This window comes from Diaphorina citri, unplaced genomic scaffold (genome assembly GCF_000475195.1).
Source record: "Diaphorina citri unplaced genomic scaffold, Diaci psyllid genome assembly version 1.1 scaffold2621, whole genome shotgun sequence".
NCBI classification, from domain to species: Eukaryota; Metazoa; Arthropoda; class Insecta; order Hemiptera; family Psyllidae; genus Diaphorina; species Diaphorina citri.
Genome location: NW_007380039.1, coordinates 1 through 17,316, shown reverse-complemented (window position 1 = coordinate 17,316; position 17,316 = coordinate 1). Strand labels below are relative to the sequence as shown.

The window sequence follows — 17,316 nt, the reverse complement described above, 5'->3', positions numbered from 1 at the left end:
ATTGAGAGAATGTTTGGCTCACTTGATCCTCTCATAGTGTGTGAGCTGTGTGGTTTCAGTTCCTACTATTAGTGATTAGTGGAGATGTCAATTGCGCTTTACAGTCTAGGCTAGATATTGAGACTACGGATCAGTAATGTTTGAAAGAGCATTCAGTCCAAATGGACTAGTAGTCCAGAGGAACTTTTAGTCCAAAGGAACTATTAGCTGACGAGATCTGCATTCTTACGTAGCATCTCCAGTTTCATCTCATGTTCCCTTGCCTTGAGCCGCAGTGTCGCTATACTAGAGCTCCTCCTATCTATATCAGATGAGGGGGACTCTGGTGAAGACAGTGGCGGCTCTATAGAGGGGGACAGTGCCTCCTCTGACCCTACGGGACTGGAGGTGGCTGGGGAATGGAGTTTGGTTTGCATCTGTTGGTGTTGTTGTTGCTGAGCGGCGGAAATGTTGGCGAGGAGACTTTGAAACGAGCCGCTCGTACTGTAATTAGCCAGGTGGTTGAGGAGAGGGGGCGGTCGAGGGAAGTGGGGGGGCGGTCCGAGGAACATTGGCCCCGGGGGGAGCTGAGGGTAGCGGAACGTGTCGAAAGGTTTCCTTAGGTTGAAGCCGAGGTTGGTGAAAGGGTTGGGGAGGGAGGGGGCGATGGCGGAAGAGGCGGAGCCGCCCCCCGTGCCGCCAATGTAGGGGTTGTAGGGGTGACCTTGCGGCCCGACCTTCTCCTGTTTCCGCCACTTGGCTCGGCGGTTTTGGAACCAAACCTGAGAACAGAGAGGGAAATGACATGGTTAGTGATTATGCTCAGGAGAACTCAGAAGTTTGTTTCTTATTTTATTATTGTAAAATAAATTACTGACATGATGGGCCTTTTTTTATGTTTGGTCTCAGCTGAAAAAGAAGGAAGAGGAAAAGGAGGAGAAGTAGAAAACATTTCTATTTTTATACAAAATAACAATGTTATACACACACATCTGTCTTGAGGAAAACCAGAACCTGTGTGGTTAGTGGTTAATGCCCAACTAATCTAACATCCCAACTAAATTACCTGACTAATTTAATTCTTTTGAATCATCGATTCATTTCATAAAGTTGTTTTGACTGTGCTAATGAAAACAACAACCAAGTAGGTAATCCAACTATCAAATTCTTCGAATGATGTAGGGGTATCCATTAAATCTACGAATAGGTATTTTTCGGTTACCAAAGTTTGGTAGGTATCTATTTCAATGACCTTGAACCTGGTCTGGGATGATGACTATGTTTAGAGTTATGACTAGATTTATTAAGTTGACGTTTAAAAAACGATATCGCCTATCAGTAGCAATATTTTCAGGAGGAACAAAAGTTGATTGAAACATCAACTTCATACTTTAGGAGGTAAACACTAAACACAGACAGTTATATATTAAGTTGACGTTTAAAAAACGATATCGCCTATCAGTAGCAATATTTTCAGGAGGAACAAAAGTTGATTGAAACATCAACTTCATACGTTAGGAGGTAAACACAGACAGTTATACCTGCGCCATTTTTAGGAATTTTGTCAAACTGTACAGGCTTTTAGGTCAGAGAACTTCGAAAAATAATGTAAAAAGCCATTTTTACTTTCTATTTTTTCATTATAGGCTTCGTTGTTTCCTAAATGCCGACACATTCAGATGAGTTATGCTTGGAAAATGAACGCAGCATCCGCCTAGCCAGGTGTAATGAAATCACTTTTGTTTTTTTCGGTTCTCTATTATTTTCTGGTTTCTGTGGTTTTCCTAAATAATTCATTAATGATCATCATCCACCACTACAGATATATTGTTTAGATGTGAAGATGGGATTGCTATGTGTCTGTGGATGGAGTTTTTGATTGTTGAATAGGTGTTAGTGAGTACTGTCTAAGTAAATGTTTGCCTAAATATTTGAATAATATAAACTTTACCTATTTTCGACTGTATTTTTTTTAATCCAACTTTCGAAAACGGAACCGATTCAGGATTAGATTTCCTATGGTTTTTTTTTTAAGAGGTTTGACAGAGGGAACTGTAACTACTGATGGTTACAGTTCAATGTATTCCGTTTTAACGTGAATCTCAAGAGTTTGACCCTTAAATTTTAAAAGAGTTCAAACCTCTAAACTTCCAAAGTGTGGGCAGAACTCTCTAATCATCTCTAAAGTAGTGAAAACAAAATATTGTAATTCTCCAAATATCTGTAAAATAAATAACAATAGATACCTCCATAAAATCTCCACAGGAGCTTTGGTATAACCTCCATCTACCTCTATAATACAGTATTTTCTAGAAGTCCTGTCATTTGAATTTCTCTAGAAATGGTGATTTTTATTCAAAAAGTGCCTTTTCTGTGGGTTGAGCCAGATTTTCGACCACAGGATGGGTCATGTGCCTTTCCCTATTATGAGAATCGATCAGAATTCAAAAATTCCTAGCCGTTCAAAAGATAAAGGGGTTACAGGACTTTTGAGACACACTGTATATATTCAGTTTTAATTCAATTTGAACATCTCTTCAGGTTTTGAATTATTTTTCTGAGGTAGCTCATGTAGATTTAATTTGACTGTTTGTTTAGTTGTTCAATTTCAGGAGGTGCCCGATTTGAATTTTGAATTGATTTGAATTTGCCTAATATACCTACATGGGATCTAAGGTTTGAACAAAATAAGTGATCATAAATAAGCTAAAATCTTTTCATGATGGTAATTTAGAGCCTTAAATTCTCAATGATACTCTAAAGTTCAACCTTATTTGGCATAATGCACAGGTACAAGTAGCAAAGTTATCAACCTCCGGGACACCACATTATGCACGTATGCTCTTACTGGCTTAAAAGGAGACTTCTAAGGTTTGATCAGCTTTTTAAGGCCAATTTACAATTCCCAATTTTATTGCTGGAGGATCCCTAGAAGTTCTCTCGCTATTGCAGTGGTTTTCCCCCCCCAAATGGATGAGAATTATCTCAGTCTCGTGAGGACAATTTAGGAGTAATTCTTTGTACGAAAAGATTTCGCTGACTTCCAGTCCAGTATGAACCTAATTGAGTAGAGTCTTGTAGGGCTTTTATAAGAACCACCCATAATACAAGGGGTACGTAAGGGAGCCATAACCATGGGACAATTTATTGAAGTGCCAAAGTTGGCATACAGTACATGAATTGGAGTGTCGCTGTCGAAATAAATATTGTTGACTATGACTGGAATTCAAGCTTGAAGAAGGATCCTCGTGAACTAACGACCTACAGAAGTTACTCAGTGCTTGTATGAACTCTGAACTCATCCAATACTTAACTCAATTCTTAAGATCATCTCTTAAGAGATCTTAAGACTCTCAAGAGGTATATCAACAAGAGTATCAACTACATTAGAGAGAACAATGATATTCACTTTGGATATCATTCTGGCTGGGTCCACAATAAAACTCGGCTCCAACAATAGTCCTAGTTATGGTCTCGGGAACAATTAACGTGCTTATGTTATTCAATTAACTTTCAAACTACCTGAGCCCTCTCGTTCGGAGGTCCTCCAAAACTTGCTGTGTAATGGTAAAGTTATTAATTACCCTAACACTTAACACTTCGTAGGAGCGACCTTGGACATTAAACACCTTTCAGTGTTTGGTGCTGACGACCAGTGTACAAATTAGGAACTTGTTAACAGTGATTTACAGGGTTACCACGGGTTGATATGTTGGTAATGAGATTCTGTCCACTTCTGACAGGCTATTTGACGAAGCTCTCAAGTTCTTGTTGATGTTTGAGGTTCGAGATCAACAAGACTAGTAACGAATACAAGTAGAAGTAAATTGCAACATTGTAGTTCTGGTATTTGTAACAAAAGACATTCATGCAAAGGAACATTACATTAGTACGAGTATGTTCTCCGGGTATTTACGATAGTAAATTTCAGTCAGACCATTTTCTCCGGATTTAGTTTTGGAAGTTCATTCAAAGAACTTAAAGCAAGGAAACCTGACTTGACCGAAATATTAGCAATAATTTGACTAATTTACCGTTTCTATCCCGCCCAATAGTAGTCATTTAGGCGTTATTGAAAGAGATTTAGGTACTTATAGGTACCTCGTTAGGTATTAGGTAGGTAAGTACCAAGGTATAGGTACGAGTATTTAGGTAATTGACTACAGTGCAATAGTCCTAAATTAAAATGGACGCGGCACACAAGGGATCAGGAAGAGACCGCCTTAACATAAAAAAAATAATAGGTAATTGACTAATGAGGAAGAATATTGGCAATAACATAATCAGGTAGGGAGTTACGTACCCATGTCCTAATGTCTTTGATAAGGAGGTTGGTAGTAAGGTGTTCTGTGTCATAGCATGCCCGTCCCGTAGTCTTTTATCGGATGAGCAAGAAGAGATACAATACTTCTCTTTAGGAGTTCAACACGAGACCACCAGAAAGTAACCCGTTGAAAATTTTCCAATAGAAATACACCAAGAGCAAATTTTTTGTTAACTCTGGGAATCAAAGCCAGGACCTTCTGCAGGGCAAGCAATCGAATTACCATTGGACTAATCGAGGCCCCAAGAATACTTACTTCATCGTAATGAGATTTGGTATAATAAGTTAGTACTTAATAAGTACCTACCTAATGTTAAATGCATACCTAGGTGTGGATAAGTACTTTTTTGATGTCTTCATTACTTTTTATAATATTTTTAATTTAAATTACTTTCATATTACCTATTTCATTACTTTTAATTGGAATCACTTTGATAGTGCCTACTTCATTATGATTAAAATTAAATCACCTCGCCATTACTTTTAATGTCTTTATTGAAATTAAGATGACGTACATAAGTAGGTAGGTAGAAAATTATACCTAGGTATTCTTGGATTAAATTAATTTTACAAAATTCAGTTCAGAATTTTTCCCCTCTCTCAGGAAAATTACTTGAAATCGAGGCAGAATTTTCAGAATTAAAATAGACCATGTGCAAGTGCTGCAAGTCACATACAATAATATGTAAATTTGTGTCCAAACATAGTCAATCGACGAAGTGAATCCATGTTATCGAAGCAGTGTGGACGGTTCACTCGACGTCGAACGATGGCCAGTTGTCTATGTGTGGACAGTGTGGACACACCTTACTATACCTAATACCTACATGATGGACTTAAGCATGCAGGTAACTGTCTATATACGTACATTACCTACATGGTCTAATTTTATTGGATTAGCGAGATATGCGTCAAAATAACTGCCATTCATAATGACAGCGCTACTAGAGATATTATACGTCATGTATATCAGGTGTAATAATAAAGTGTATTAGTAAATCCATAACAGTTGTACAGTTAAGAGTAAGTTCCTCATACGTTATACATGGTGTATAATGCTACTGTGCTTGGATTGGGCTTAGCACAGCATGTCAATCACACTAGTCAGTCAGCTGATTAATTAGAAATCAGGCCCGTTCCTAAGGGGGGAAGGGGGTCATTTTGTCAAGGGGGCCCGGGGCCTTGAACCACAGCTGTCGTCCCCAAAAGAGGAAAATGAAATACCTACGAGTACACAGAGAAAAAATTCAAATCAATCGGACTAGTAGAAGTGACTCTAAATTTCGTTACAAGATTTGATCCAAACGTTACAAGATTTGATCCAAACGAACAACAAGAGATATCTCAAGCTAAGTAAAACCATGTAAAAAATGAGTGATCGAGTGTCACAAGTTTTAGGGTTGAAGCCAAACATTTACTATAAACACGTTAATTTCATCTCATCTCCAACATTGTTGTCATTGTAAGGTGAAGGCCTTACCACTTAACCCTTCTACTCCTCCAGGGGTCAAAGTTGACACAGGAGGACTAATTAAATCTCAGCGTGCGGTATTAACGAGCCATTAAGGTACCTATAATGGGCATTATTTTATAGCATCACCCATTGACTACCTAAATAGCTGGCAGCTCCTCTATTGGGGATAATCCAATAAGTTACGAATTAAAATGTGGAGACCAGTGGTGGAAAAACGAAAAGTAATTTTGGAGATCTCAGGAGGAGAAGAAAAAGAAAGAAGAAGGGGAAGAAGATAAGAAATAGGAGGATGAGAAGGAAAAGAACAAGAAGAAGGACTATAAGAGCTCTCTGAGAATCCTGGGCATAGAGAAGAAGAAGAACTGAACTGAACTGAACAAATTTAATATATTTTTAACAACTCTATTATTGGGTTAAAAGTGTCGAGGTTCTGATATAGAGTTCCGGAACCCAGCCACTGAGGAAGGCCCTGATTAGAATCCGTATGAAAGGTAATGTGTGGTAGCATGCATGTTAACATGTGCAGAGAGATTATGGATTAATTAATCTAATATAATATTTAACATATCTCATTTATTAATGTATAGGTAATTAAATAGAGATTTAAAGAATGTCCAGATAATTCACCGTGTAGACATTTCTCAGTTGAAGGCACTAAAATTAAATAATTAACAATAACAGCCCCAAGGTGAATTTTGTAAAAGTGAACAGCATCAATTTTATTTCCATTCTCACTTTAAGTTTACGAGTGATTTTGACATCTCCACCAATAATAGTGGAGATGTCACAGTTACACCAATGTGAATATGTATCTAAATCTTGATCCTCTCATAGTGTGTGAGCTGTGTAGTTTCAGTTCCTACTATTAGTGATTAGTGGAGATGTCAATTGCGCTTTACAGTCTAGTCAACTGAGACTACGGATCAGTAGGTAATGTTTGAAAGAGCATTCAGTCCAAATGAACTAGTTAGTAGTCCTGAGGAACTTTTAGTCCAAAGGAACTATTAGTCCAAAGGAACTTTTAGTCCTGAGGAACTATTAGCTGACGAGATCTGCATTCTTGCGTAGCATCTCTAGCTTCATCTCATGTTCCCTTGCCTTGAGCCGCAGTGTCGCTATACTAGAGCTCCTCCTATCTATATCAGACGAAGGGGACTTGTGTAATTGTAACCACGAGTGTAGATACCAAGTACTTACGTACAAGCTGGATACATATCTACATATATGTGGATAAACATCAAGATACTCAAATTATTATAGGTACCTACACCTACCTATGGAGGTAGATTATTATTTATTAGTAGGAACTTAGATAGGTATATAAGTATGTAAGTACTTTGTACTTATGCACATAGATATATCTACCTACTTATGAAAGTATGCAAAAGGTACTTACGTACGTATAAATAACGTGAAATCCTCGGCATTTAGTGATTTTCAAAACTTAAAAAAATCGTACAACAATCGATGATTTATTTGAAATCAAAATCAAATTATCGATATCTACTTCGCAACCTCTATACCTATAGGCAGGTAGGTATATTGTTTGATATTTTTTACAAAGTCACTCTCATTTAATTAACTTTATTTAATTAAATTTAATTTTCATTATGCTAGGTGATTATAGTTTGGTGTACCTAATGAGATGTAATGTGTTATGAAAAGAGCTCTGGGTTTTCCTTTTCCATCGTCCATATCAAAGTATCTAGGATAAGACGATAAGTTGATACTGTGTGGATTAAAATAGGGTGGACACAGGACATGAATACCAAAATGTGAAAATTTCAGCCATTACTTAATTAGATTTTATCATTTCCAGTGTATTGTTACCACTGTTACTACATTTAGGAGCAAAAAATAGACCGAGGGGCCCAAATAGTAAAGTGTGAAACGTTCTTTTTGGAATATCTCCCCATTTTATTTATCTCAAGACCACCCTGTATATTGGATAACAATGCTATCGAGATGACTCAGGCGTTTTTGTGTACTTAATAAGATTTACAACTGATCCAAGTACCTATACAACATATTAACCAAGTAGCATAGCATATAGGACATTAGGTATAGCATTATACAAGTAGCAAAGAAGCTATCCGCTACAAGAAACCTTGGCTGATTTGATTGTTTATTGTTTGTAATGAGATCTTTTCAACAAAAAGTATTATGGATAGGGATACAAATCGTTATACTATACCTATTTGTTATACGCACATAACTTTGCCTTTATCTTTATACGTCCTATACTTTTGTATAAGTTTCACTACTTGAATCTTCAATGTAAGATCACAAGAAATGAATTTACAGACCAATTTTTTTGAGGAAGAAAATGTTTGGAATGAGATTCTCCGAGGATACTCGTATTAAACATTATCTTGCCCAAATGGTCCAGCCAAACCTTCGAGTCAACGCTCCACGATCCTATTGTCTCCACAGCACAGCAAAGGGTTGAAATAAATATCCTCTTTCAATCAAGCATACCAGAATGAAAAAGCACTTAAATGAATTGGTATTTGGTATGTTGCTGCATGTGTTCTCGGCTATTAAACAGCGCGTGGTTGAAAACATCTCCCGTGTACCCAAGTTCCTCCGAGTACCCAAGTTCCTTTTCGTCTTCAAAGTTTATAACAATATTTGAATTATGAACGAGACCCGCCCCTCAATAACAAATTAGCTTATGCAATCTTAACAAGACTCGAGTTAATTAACCCGAGCACTAATGAATATCTTTATGGAATGCGCGCTTTGGATCACAGGCATCTGAGAGCAGTGGTTTTCTCAAGACCACCCTGTATATTGGATAACAATGCTATCGAGATGACTCAGGCGTTTTTGTGTACTTAATAAGATTTACAACTGATACAAGTACCTATACAACATATTAACGAAGTAGCATAGGACATTAGGTATAGCATTATACAAGTAGCAAAGAAGCTAATATAGGCAGCATACATCATATTATACCTACTGGCTGGGATTTAATAATGAGAAAATGAATTGAGAAAATTTTGACGCGTGAAATTTCCCATTTAAAACCATCTAACTTACTTTTTTTGATATCATCACAGAGCAGTGGAGGAGGGTTCATGGATGAAGCAGGAGTTACAGCTATTCGTTTGATAGAGAACTTCGGACTTTGCATTTCGTACTTGGTAAAAGTTATGATTATGACCATGACGTTCTATTACAGAAGAAAAACATTTGAACACAGGGCATAATTTATTAGATGAAATAGATGTTGTGACGTCAAAATATTGCAAAAGTTAGGGTTAGGTGAAAATTCACTGTATACAGGTCAGACACGACGGACGGGATAATGACTGATTAGAAAATGTTCCTTCCATGTGGGAGAAGAACAAACTAAAGTTGAACATGGACAAATGAAAACTTCTCTTGACTTTGTCAACGTTCGTGTTGGGATTGTTGGAACATTTTTCATACTTTTTTCTATTGAAAATTGCCCTTCTTTCACAAACATGCTTAGTTCAGTTACCTATAGCTGTTATATTTAGATTCACATATACTTCTGCTATCCTTGTAGTACCTACTCGCCACTGGTTGATTCCACTAGCTTTGTAGTGGATTATAGGATCTATTAGTGGATTAGCTCATAGTATCTGGTTCTTGTGAAAAGGTAATAATTATAGGTACTTCCAGTTCTTTGGCTTTCTTTGTTATCCTTCTGTGGACAAGACCTGGCGATACTGCTGAACGAACATTTAATCAAAACACTGTCGGACCAGGGACTTTGGTCAAGGAGCATCTCTAGTTTATTCGTATTGATGGACCTATTTCTATTTTACACGAAAACTGATACGAAATTTACTAGATTATCTGATGTCGAGAACTTACTCTTGAACAAATGACTCCTATAAGAAATGAACTACGTACTTTAGGTTCACATGACTCTTTACTTCATGCAGTCAATAAAATCTGACCCACAGGCACACCATAAACCACCATCTCTCACCCTGTAGGATAAACACTGTTGTCATAAGATTAGAAGACATTGAGGCAGGAATAGCATCAATATCATGCTATCATCATCCTGGGTTCCTCTTATAATACGCCGGTGGTATTTACCAGGTTCCAACACAACAGTGCTACCTGTAAGGGACGGCAAATCAAATTACAGCCTAAGGAACCGGAAGATGAAAAGAGAGCTGGAACACCCGCGGAGTGATTCCTGTAGCATGCGATTTTGGATTTGGGATTCGCGGAGTGTGCGAAGAAGAAGATTGTGGACACCATGCTGAGGAGGATTGTGTGAGAAATGGTCTGAAGGAAAATACAAATACACTTCATCTTGATCCCATATTGTACCTGGAAGATCATAGCGCCTCTCATCCATCTGGTGATAGAAAATATAGAAATGACATAGGTAGATAGATAGAGGTCCCAAAACATGTCCAGTTCATAGAACCAGAAAAAGTTTCGCCGAACCTTCAAAGCATCAACCTCTGACTTGTGAAACCACGACCTTCTCACCTTCAAACCAATACGTCCTAGCTTCAACCTTTAATTTAAATAAGGATCTAACATAGAAAGAATGTGAATCATTATAACTATGAGTTTGACGAGTGGTTAATTTATGAATTAATTTACATCTCTGGCGCTCCAAAGACATAGTGTATGGAGACACCAGCACCAATGTCACCAAGACACTACACACTTCGGCTTATTAAAGGTGCTCGATCAGCGATAATAAAGAATCACCAAAACATGTCCAGTTCATAGAACCAGAAAAAGTTTCGCCGAACCTTCAAAGCATCAACCTCTGACTTGTGAAACCACGACCTTCTCATCTTCAAACCAATACGTCCTAGCTCCAACCTTTAATTTAAATAAGGATCTAACATAGAAAGAATGTGGATCATTATAACTATGAGTTTGACGAGTGGTTAATTTATGAATTAATTTACATCTCTGGCGCTCCAAAGACGTATGGGTAGACCAATGTCACCTAGACACTCCACACTTCGGCTTATTAAAGGTGCTCGATCAGCGATAATAAAGAATCAGTCATAAGCACAAGTGTTATTAGTTTTTAGAGATAGGTAGTATAAGAATCACCTGTAAGGCTCAACACACAGGGTCGTAATAAGAAAGTATAAGTAGTGCTTTCTTTAGACAACCAACAAGATGTCCCATTGTAATGTGAACAGTTTTGGCCGTATTGGGTGAAAGACGAGATGATATCGGGATAACATGTCCATGCGGAGCAACACAGAGAAGGTCCCGGGTTGCCATGCAGAAGGTCCCGGGTTCGAGGGGGGGGGGGGGGTGCTTTCCTATGTATTTACATATGTGGCCCGCAAAGTACCTCCGAATGTAGCATATGTGGCCCGCATACACATGGAAGTTGGAAAACCCTGCATTAGAACAAGCTGAAGTAGGTATTACTTTTCCGACCAAATTTCATTGGAGTTTGGATTTTTTAATCCTTAGAAACAGAGAACATCTTCAGTCAAAATAAGAGAAAGGATGACAAATAACAAAATAGTTTTTTATAAAAATTACGTTTGCCTAAATCTTAAATCCTTACTAATCATATTATTACATAAGTATTACCTATTTATTATCTATGGATCTACCTAGTTTTAATGAATTGGTAATTCTATTGTTTCTAATAAGTAGGTACTTTATCCTCTTCACCACAAAGCTTAATTTTAATTATTAGGTATTTAGTATTTTTAATATTTACCTATTTATATTGAGATTATTGAGAATAATAGAATTTATCTGCTTTATTAAACTCTATATTGACTCATCTACAATAGTCCCATTAACCTTAGGGGTTATTTAAATATATGTATTTTTTGTAAAATAAACAAGTACCTAAATAAATAAATAAAATAAAAATATCCATTTCAACAAGATAACAAATATCTGAACACGTGCCCTTCTGAGACAAGATTCTACATAAATTCTCGGAAACACAGAAGAACCTAAAGACAACTTCATCTTAATCAGAAACTAACCCATTCTGTTTGAATTCTGAATCATCAGAAACAAAGCGTTTTGGGTTTAATGGTTTTGAATAATTAGAACCAAAACATAGATAAGAGATAATCGGGATTCCACTAACTTAATATTATTATACATATGGGGATCACCTTTGGTAAAGCAACTGTAACTAGGGTAAGTGTACCATTTATTCGCCCACCTAAAAAACGTACAATTTATTGGCCCACCTGCCCACATTTATTTGTTTCTAATTTTTGTTTTATGACTACAATTTTGAAATCACTGTTCAATAGCAGTCTTTAAGCCCTTTCTTTTGATGAAATTGGATCTTGAAAAAGTTTGTCCAGTTCAGACTTATGTGGCAGGTACAGACTTATATGGTACAGGTGGGCCAATAAATGGTACGTTTTTTAGGTGGGCGAATAAATGGTACACTTACCCTACTAATTTTGGAAATGCAATACAAAATTTCCGATAGCATTCAAATTATCTCAATGTTATTTGCATTTGTTTTGTTCAAATTGACTTGAAAGTTCAAAGTTGTTGGAAATGCTTCGTTTGGTGGCGCCTCTTTTCATTTTCGGCACGATAAGACCCTCCGTTGTTACATGTCCCTCTATCAAACCTCTAAATAAAAAAAAAAAAAGAAAAAAAAATCGTGTTTTGTCTACCATAAATCCTTTTTGGGGAAATCGTCATTTTGGAGAACATAGTAAATTGTATCAAATACCTACATACATAATAAAATATTGATTGGTTGATTGATTGACTTTGTTCGGTGATCAGTTGTAATCTTGAAATACACAATTATGCATCCAACCTTACTGGTTGTTCCAAAAGCAATAAAGAGATTCGGAAAATCTTCTAGGGACTCAGAAAGTGACCATACCACCATTAAGTCCTGTAGACCAGTGACCACCAGAGTTGACCAATCACCAATCAGTCAGCAAGGAACAAGATACACATACCTACCTCCTCGGATTTTTTTTCCACCAGAGGGGAAAAATGAAAAACCCAATCTCTCTTCAACCCACACACATCAAGCTCTCTTCAAGTCGTAAAAAAATTCTAATTAAAAACGACGGACATAAATTAAATTTACATAAACTTAATTATGAATCTCATAACTCATCGCATTTTGGTAAACTGTTAGGAGTAGACACTTACTTGTATTCGAGCTTCGGTTAGTCCTATTTTGAGTGCCAGCTCCTCTCTGTGAACAAAAAAACAAAGGAGACAACTGAAAAAGCTGATCGAACAAGTACGAAAAAGATTTCAAGAAATACAAGGGTTTCGAACTAGGGATTATTCTAGGGAATCTTGGGGATAGACTCAGGGCTTCTAGCAGATATTTCAGGAAGGGTGTTTTGAGTTTTCTGAACCGTCAGTAAGGGAAATTGTCGAGTTAATATAAAATAAAACTCACAAGATAAAGATGGCATAAAAAATGTGTATACATATGTGTTTTTTGGCTTTTTTTGTAGGTAGATGTGTAACTCTCAAGACACTACTAAGTGGTAGTTGTAAGGGTTTGATGGCAGAGATTGCCTTAGGCGATAATCACCCCCTATTGTAATTTTGTCATTATTTATTACAATAAAGAGTTATATGATATATAAAAAAAGAAATATCTCCAGAAAACAACATCACATGAGGGAACCCCTGCTCCATCTTCCAAGTTTAAACTTCTGGCCTTGTAACGGCTCCCTCGCAGCCTCAGGGACACTACCCGTATTATCGCTATTTCAACCTTGGTTTTTATCCACCAGATAATGATGATAATGATAATTTTAAGATAATGATGGTGCTTTACAAATCACAATCTCTTCATGACTTCAAGATAAAAATGACTAGTTTGTACTTATAGGTATACTTGGTTGACACCTTTAGTTTATTTAAACTTCTGGTCTTGTAACGGCTCCCTCGCAGCCTCAGGGACACTGCCCGTATTATCGCTATTTCAACCTTGGTTTTTATCCACCAGATAATGATGATAATGATAATTTCAAGATAATGATGGTGCTTTACAAATCACAATCTCTTCATGACTTCAAGATAAAAATGACTAGTTTGTACTTATAGGTACTTTGTTGACACCTTTAGTTTGACACCTGAGTAACAGTAAACTTGTGTCAACCATTGGGTGTGAACTAAAATAATGTCAATCTAATAGGTAAGACAAGAACTCTTACCAAATAATAATGATTAAAGAAAGTAGGTACCTACAATATAAAACAGCTTTGAAAACAAATACTTAATCAGTTCAAAAATGGAATTAAACATGGTAAAGTATGTCTTGAATTAATAAATAACTGCTTAAATGCTTAGTATTTACCTAATTTAAATAATGTCAATCTAATAGGTAAGACAAGAACTCTTACCAAATAATAATGATTAAAGAAAGTAGGTACCTACAATATAAAACAGCTTCGAAAACAAATACTTAATCAGTTCAAAAATGGAATTAAACATGGTAAAGTATGTCTTGAATTAAAAAATAACTGCTTAAATGCTTAGTATTTACCTAATTGAATACTCCATGTCATCGACATATTATGTAGAGGAAATAGAGAGAAATCTTTGTTATCATAATCCGATTTTAATAGATAGATTATATCTACAAAGCCTGAACGAACGATTTAAGTTTTAAGTTTTAACGTGACGATTTTTCATTTACCTTGTTTTTTTTTACCTACGTTTTTTCGGCAAACTGTTGACTGATTTATCAAATTTTCATGAAATTTGGCAAATATGTTCAAGACGTGAAGGACATTTTCCCATTCAATTTCGGGGCCCCCCCCTATTATAGAGGCCTTTCCGAGTGAGGTCTACAGTTCACTGAACCACTCGTAGGCAAGATTATTATGTATTATGTACCCAGGTATTACTGAGAACTTATTAATTATCAGGTACTTTATCACTGTAAATCCTAGATACTTATCTAAGAGGTGGTCGTGTGTTCTTAAAACCCAAAGAGAATCAAACAGCTTAGAATATTATTAAGCCTTACCAGTAAGCCTAGGTTTGACAATATTAAATGACAGCCTGTGTTGTCACCATAATCATCATTAAAAGGATAAAAAGACAATTAGGAACCTATGTAAAAAATGTAAATGGACCACTATTCAAGGTTTAACGGCTTTTAAAAGCCCACTTAATGTTTTGGGAAAGCCCAATAATTTTCATAAACCAATATCATTTTGGGAAGATCTCATCATTTTGGCCTCTGCTTTCACATCCAAGTTTTTGACGGATTACAGATTACTAATAGATTATGAACCTCGTAATTTGTTCACTAACCAAGAGGCTTCCTGTATGTAAACTCATTACTGAACGTGGAAGCTGTTGGAGAAAAATATCGAACCATTAATTTGATTGATTAGGCACCTACTCGAAAATGAGAAGTGATAGGGTGACCCTGATGGTTGGAAATTCTATCGTTTGAAAGTTTAGATTCTTATGAGTCGCCATCCAAGTGTATTGTTTTTTCTGTATTTCTGAGTCGAAAGTCTCTGATAGAATTTCAAGTCAATGGGTCAATTTTAAGTTAATGTAGGTACCAAGTTTCTTCCGGATAGGTAAAAGGTGGTCAAATGCCAACCAAAGGGGCCAATGCAACAACCAAAAACTTTTTCCCTGATGTTCCTTTGAGGGAAGAGTTCACATTTATTTTCACTATCTCATCGAGGGGGTCATAATTTTATAAGAAATTTCAACATTGGCGGCAACAACAATAACAACATTCAACATGTTGATGACGGCAACAACAATAACAACATTCAACGACAATAACAGATTGATGGCATCAGATGATCTGACGAGTTCATCTCATCGTCTGTGGTCGGTTTTAGGCTGACTTTTCTCATAACTCATAACTTAGGCTGACTTCTCTCATAACTTCTCAGAGAACCAAATTTTGAGCTTGGCTTCTCATTTCCCCAAAATCAGTTTAAGATTCGGTGCGGCTCGCACTAAGGAGGATTTAGATTTATAATTTAATATAAAAGTGCGTGTTAGAACATGACAAAATGATAAGGACCCAACATGGAGTGAACAACCAAATTGATTTCTTGAAAACCAGTATAAATTTGTTCGAAAGATTCTGATGGGTCTTGTTTTGGGAAGATAGCTTTGAGTATTTTGTTGAATACAGGGAGGTCTTTGAAGCGCTGAATCTCTGAAGATGAGGATCTGGTTTATTATTACGAGGATCTTGAACTTTTTATTATCTACTGTTTTGAATTTTGGCGATCATCTGGCGATAGCGTGGTCCGTGGTACACAGGTTGAGGATCTGGTTTATTATTACGAGTAGGTATCTTGAACTTTTTATTATCTACTGTTTTGAATTTTGGCGATCATCTGGCGATAGCGTGGTCCGTGGTACACAGCTGTTAACACATCTCTCTTATTACATTGACCACTTCTCTATTTTTTTTTTTTTTTTTTTTTTTTAAGAGGTTTGACAGAGGGAACTGTAACTCTAGGGTCTTATCGTCCCGAAATCGGAGAGAGAAGGAAGACAGGATAGGAGAAAGCCAGCCGTTCCGAGAACGAACATTATCCCATCAGGATAAAATCCGCCCCGGGCGGGAATCGAACCCGCGGCCTAGGGCTTACAAGGCAGACGCACTACCAACTAAGCTAATTAGGCTGGCTAAAAACCTTCTTTGTGAATAACATAACACGCTCCTCTGAAGACAAATTCCCCGAAAGAAATTCCGGTGACGTATTCCTCAATACTTTGGCCCGTGCCATTTTGGTACTAAATAACATAAATCTAATTCTCCAAATAAAATCATCAAGAACATGACCATCTATCTATCATACCGTTATTAGTTATTATATACTTATTACCAATGCCGCATTCTTTGAAAAGAACCCGAGTTAGATGACTAATTCAGAATACCAAATCACAACTGCCCAGCCAAAACTGAGGTTCAAATTTGTTTGGCATTTGATTCGGCCCAATGTCCAAACTACCAATAGAAAGCCAGCCGTTCCGAGAACGAACATTATCCCATCAGGATAAAATCCGCCCCGGGCGGGAATCGAACCCACGGCCTAGCGCTTACACGAAATTTCGGTGACATATTCCTCAATACTTTGGCCCGTGCCATTTTGGTACTAAATAACATAAATCTAATTCTCCAAATAAAATCATCAAGAACATGACCATCTATCTATCATACCGTTATTAGTTATTATACTTATTACCAATGCCGCATTCTTTGAAAAGAACCCGAGTTAGATGACTAATTCAGAATTCCAAATCACAACTGCCCAACCAAAACACAAGGTTCAAATTTGTTTGGCATTTGATTCGGCCCAATGTCCAAACTACCAATTTAATCCATAGGTATACCAGAACAGATAGTGCCAAATATTTGAAATTCTTTGCCTAATGGAGTACAGCACATCTAAGTCTGAGACGTGTATTATGTCAACTCATAACAAATTAAACAGATAACACCTTTAGATTTATTAGAACAGGGGTGTCCAACTAGCGGCCCGCGGGCCACATGTGGCCCGCCAGACCATTTTTGTGGCCCGCGAAGCTTTTTGGGATTTGTACA

The 17,316-nt window shown here is 36.9% G+C and overlaps 1 protein-coding gene across 1 annotated transcript; it reads right to left on the bottom strand.

Moving 5' to 3' along the window:
* Nucleotides 1-44: 44 nt before the first annotated feature.
* On the bottom strand, nt 45-12,981 carry LOC103519243 (homeobox protein aristaless-like; the record flags this gene model as incomplete). The annotated part of the gene is made up of 2 exons (XM_008484329.3): nt 45-761; nt 12,909-12,981. Coding segments are annotated over 2 exons (631 nt in total), but the record flags the coding sequence as incomplete, so codon positions are not given.
* Between the last annotated feature and the right edge of the window lie 4,335 nt (nt 12,982-17,316).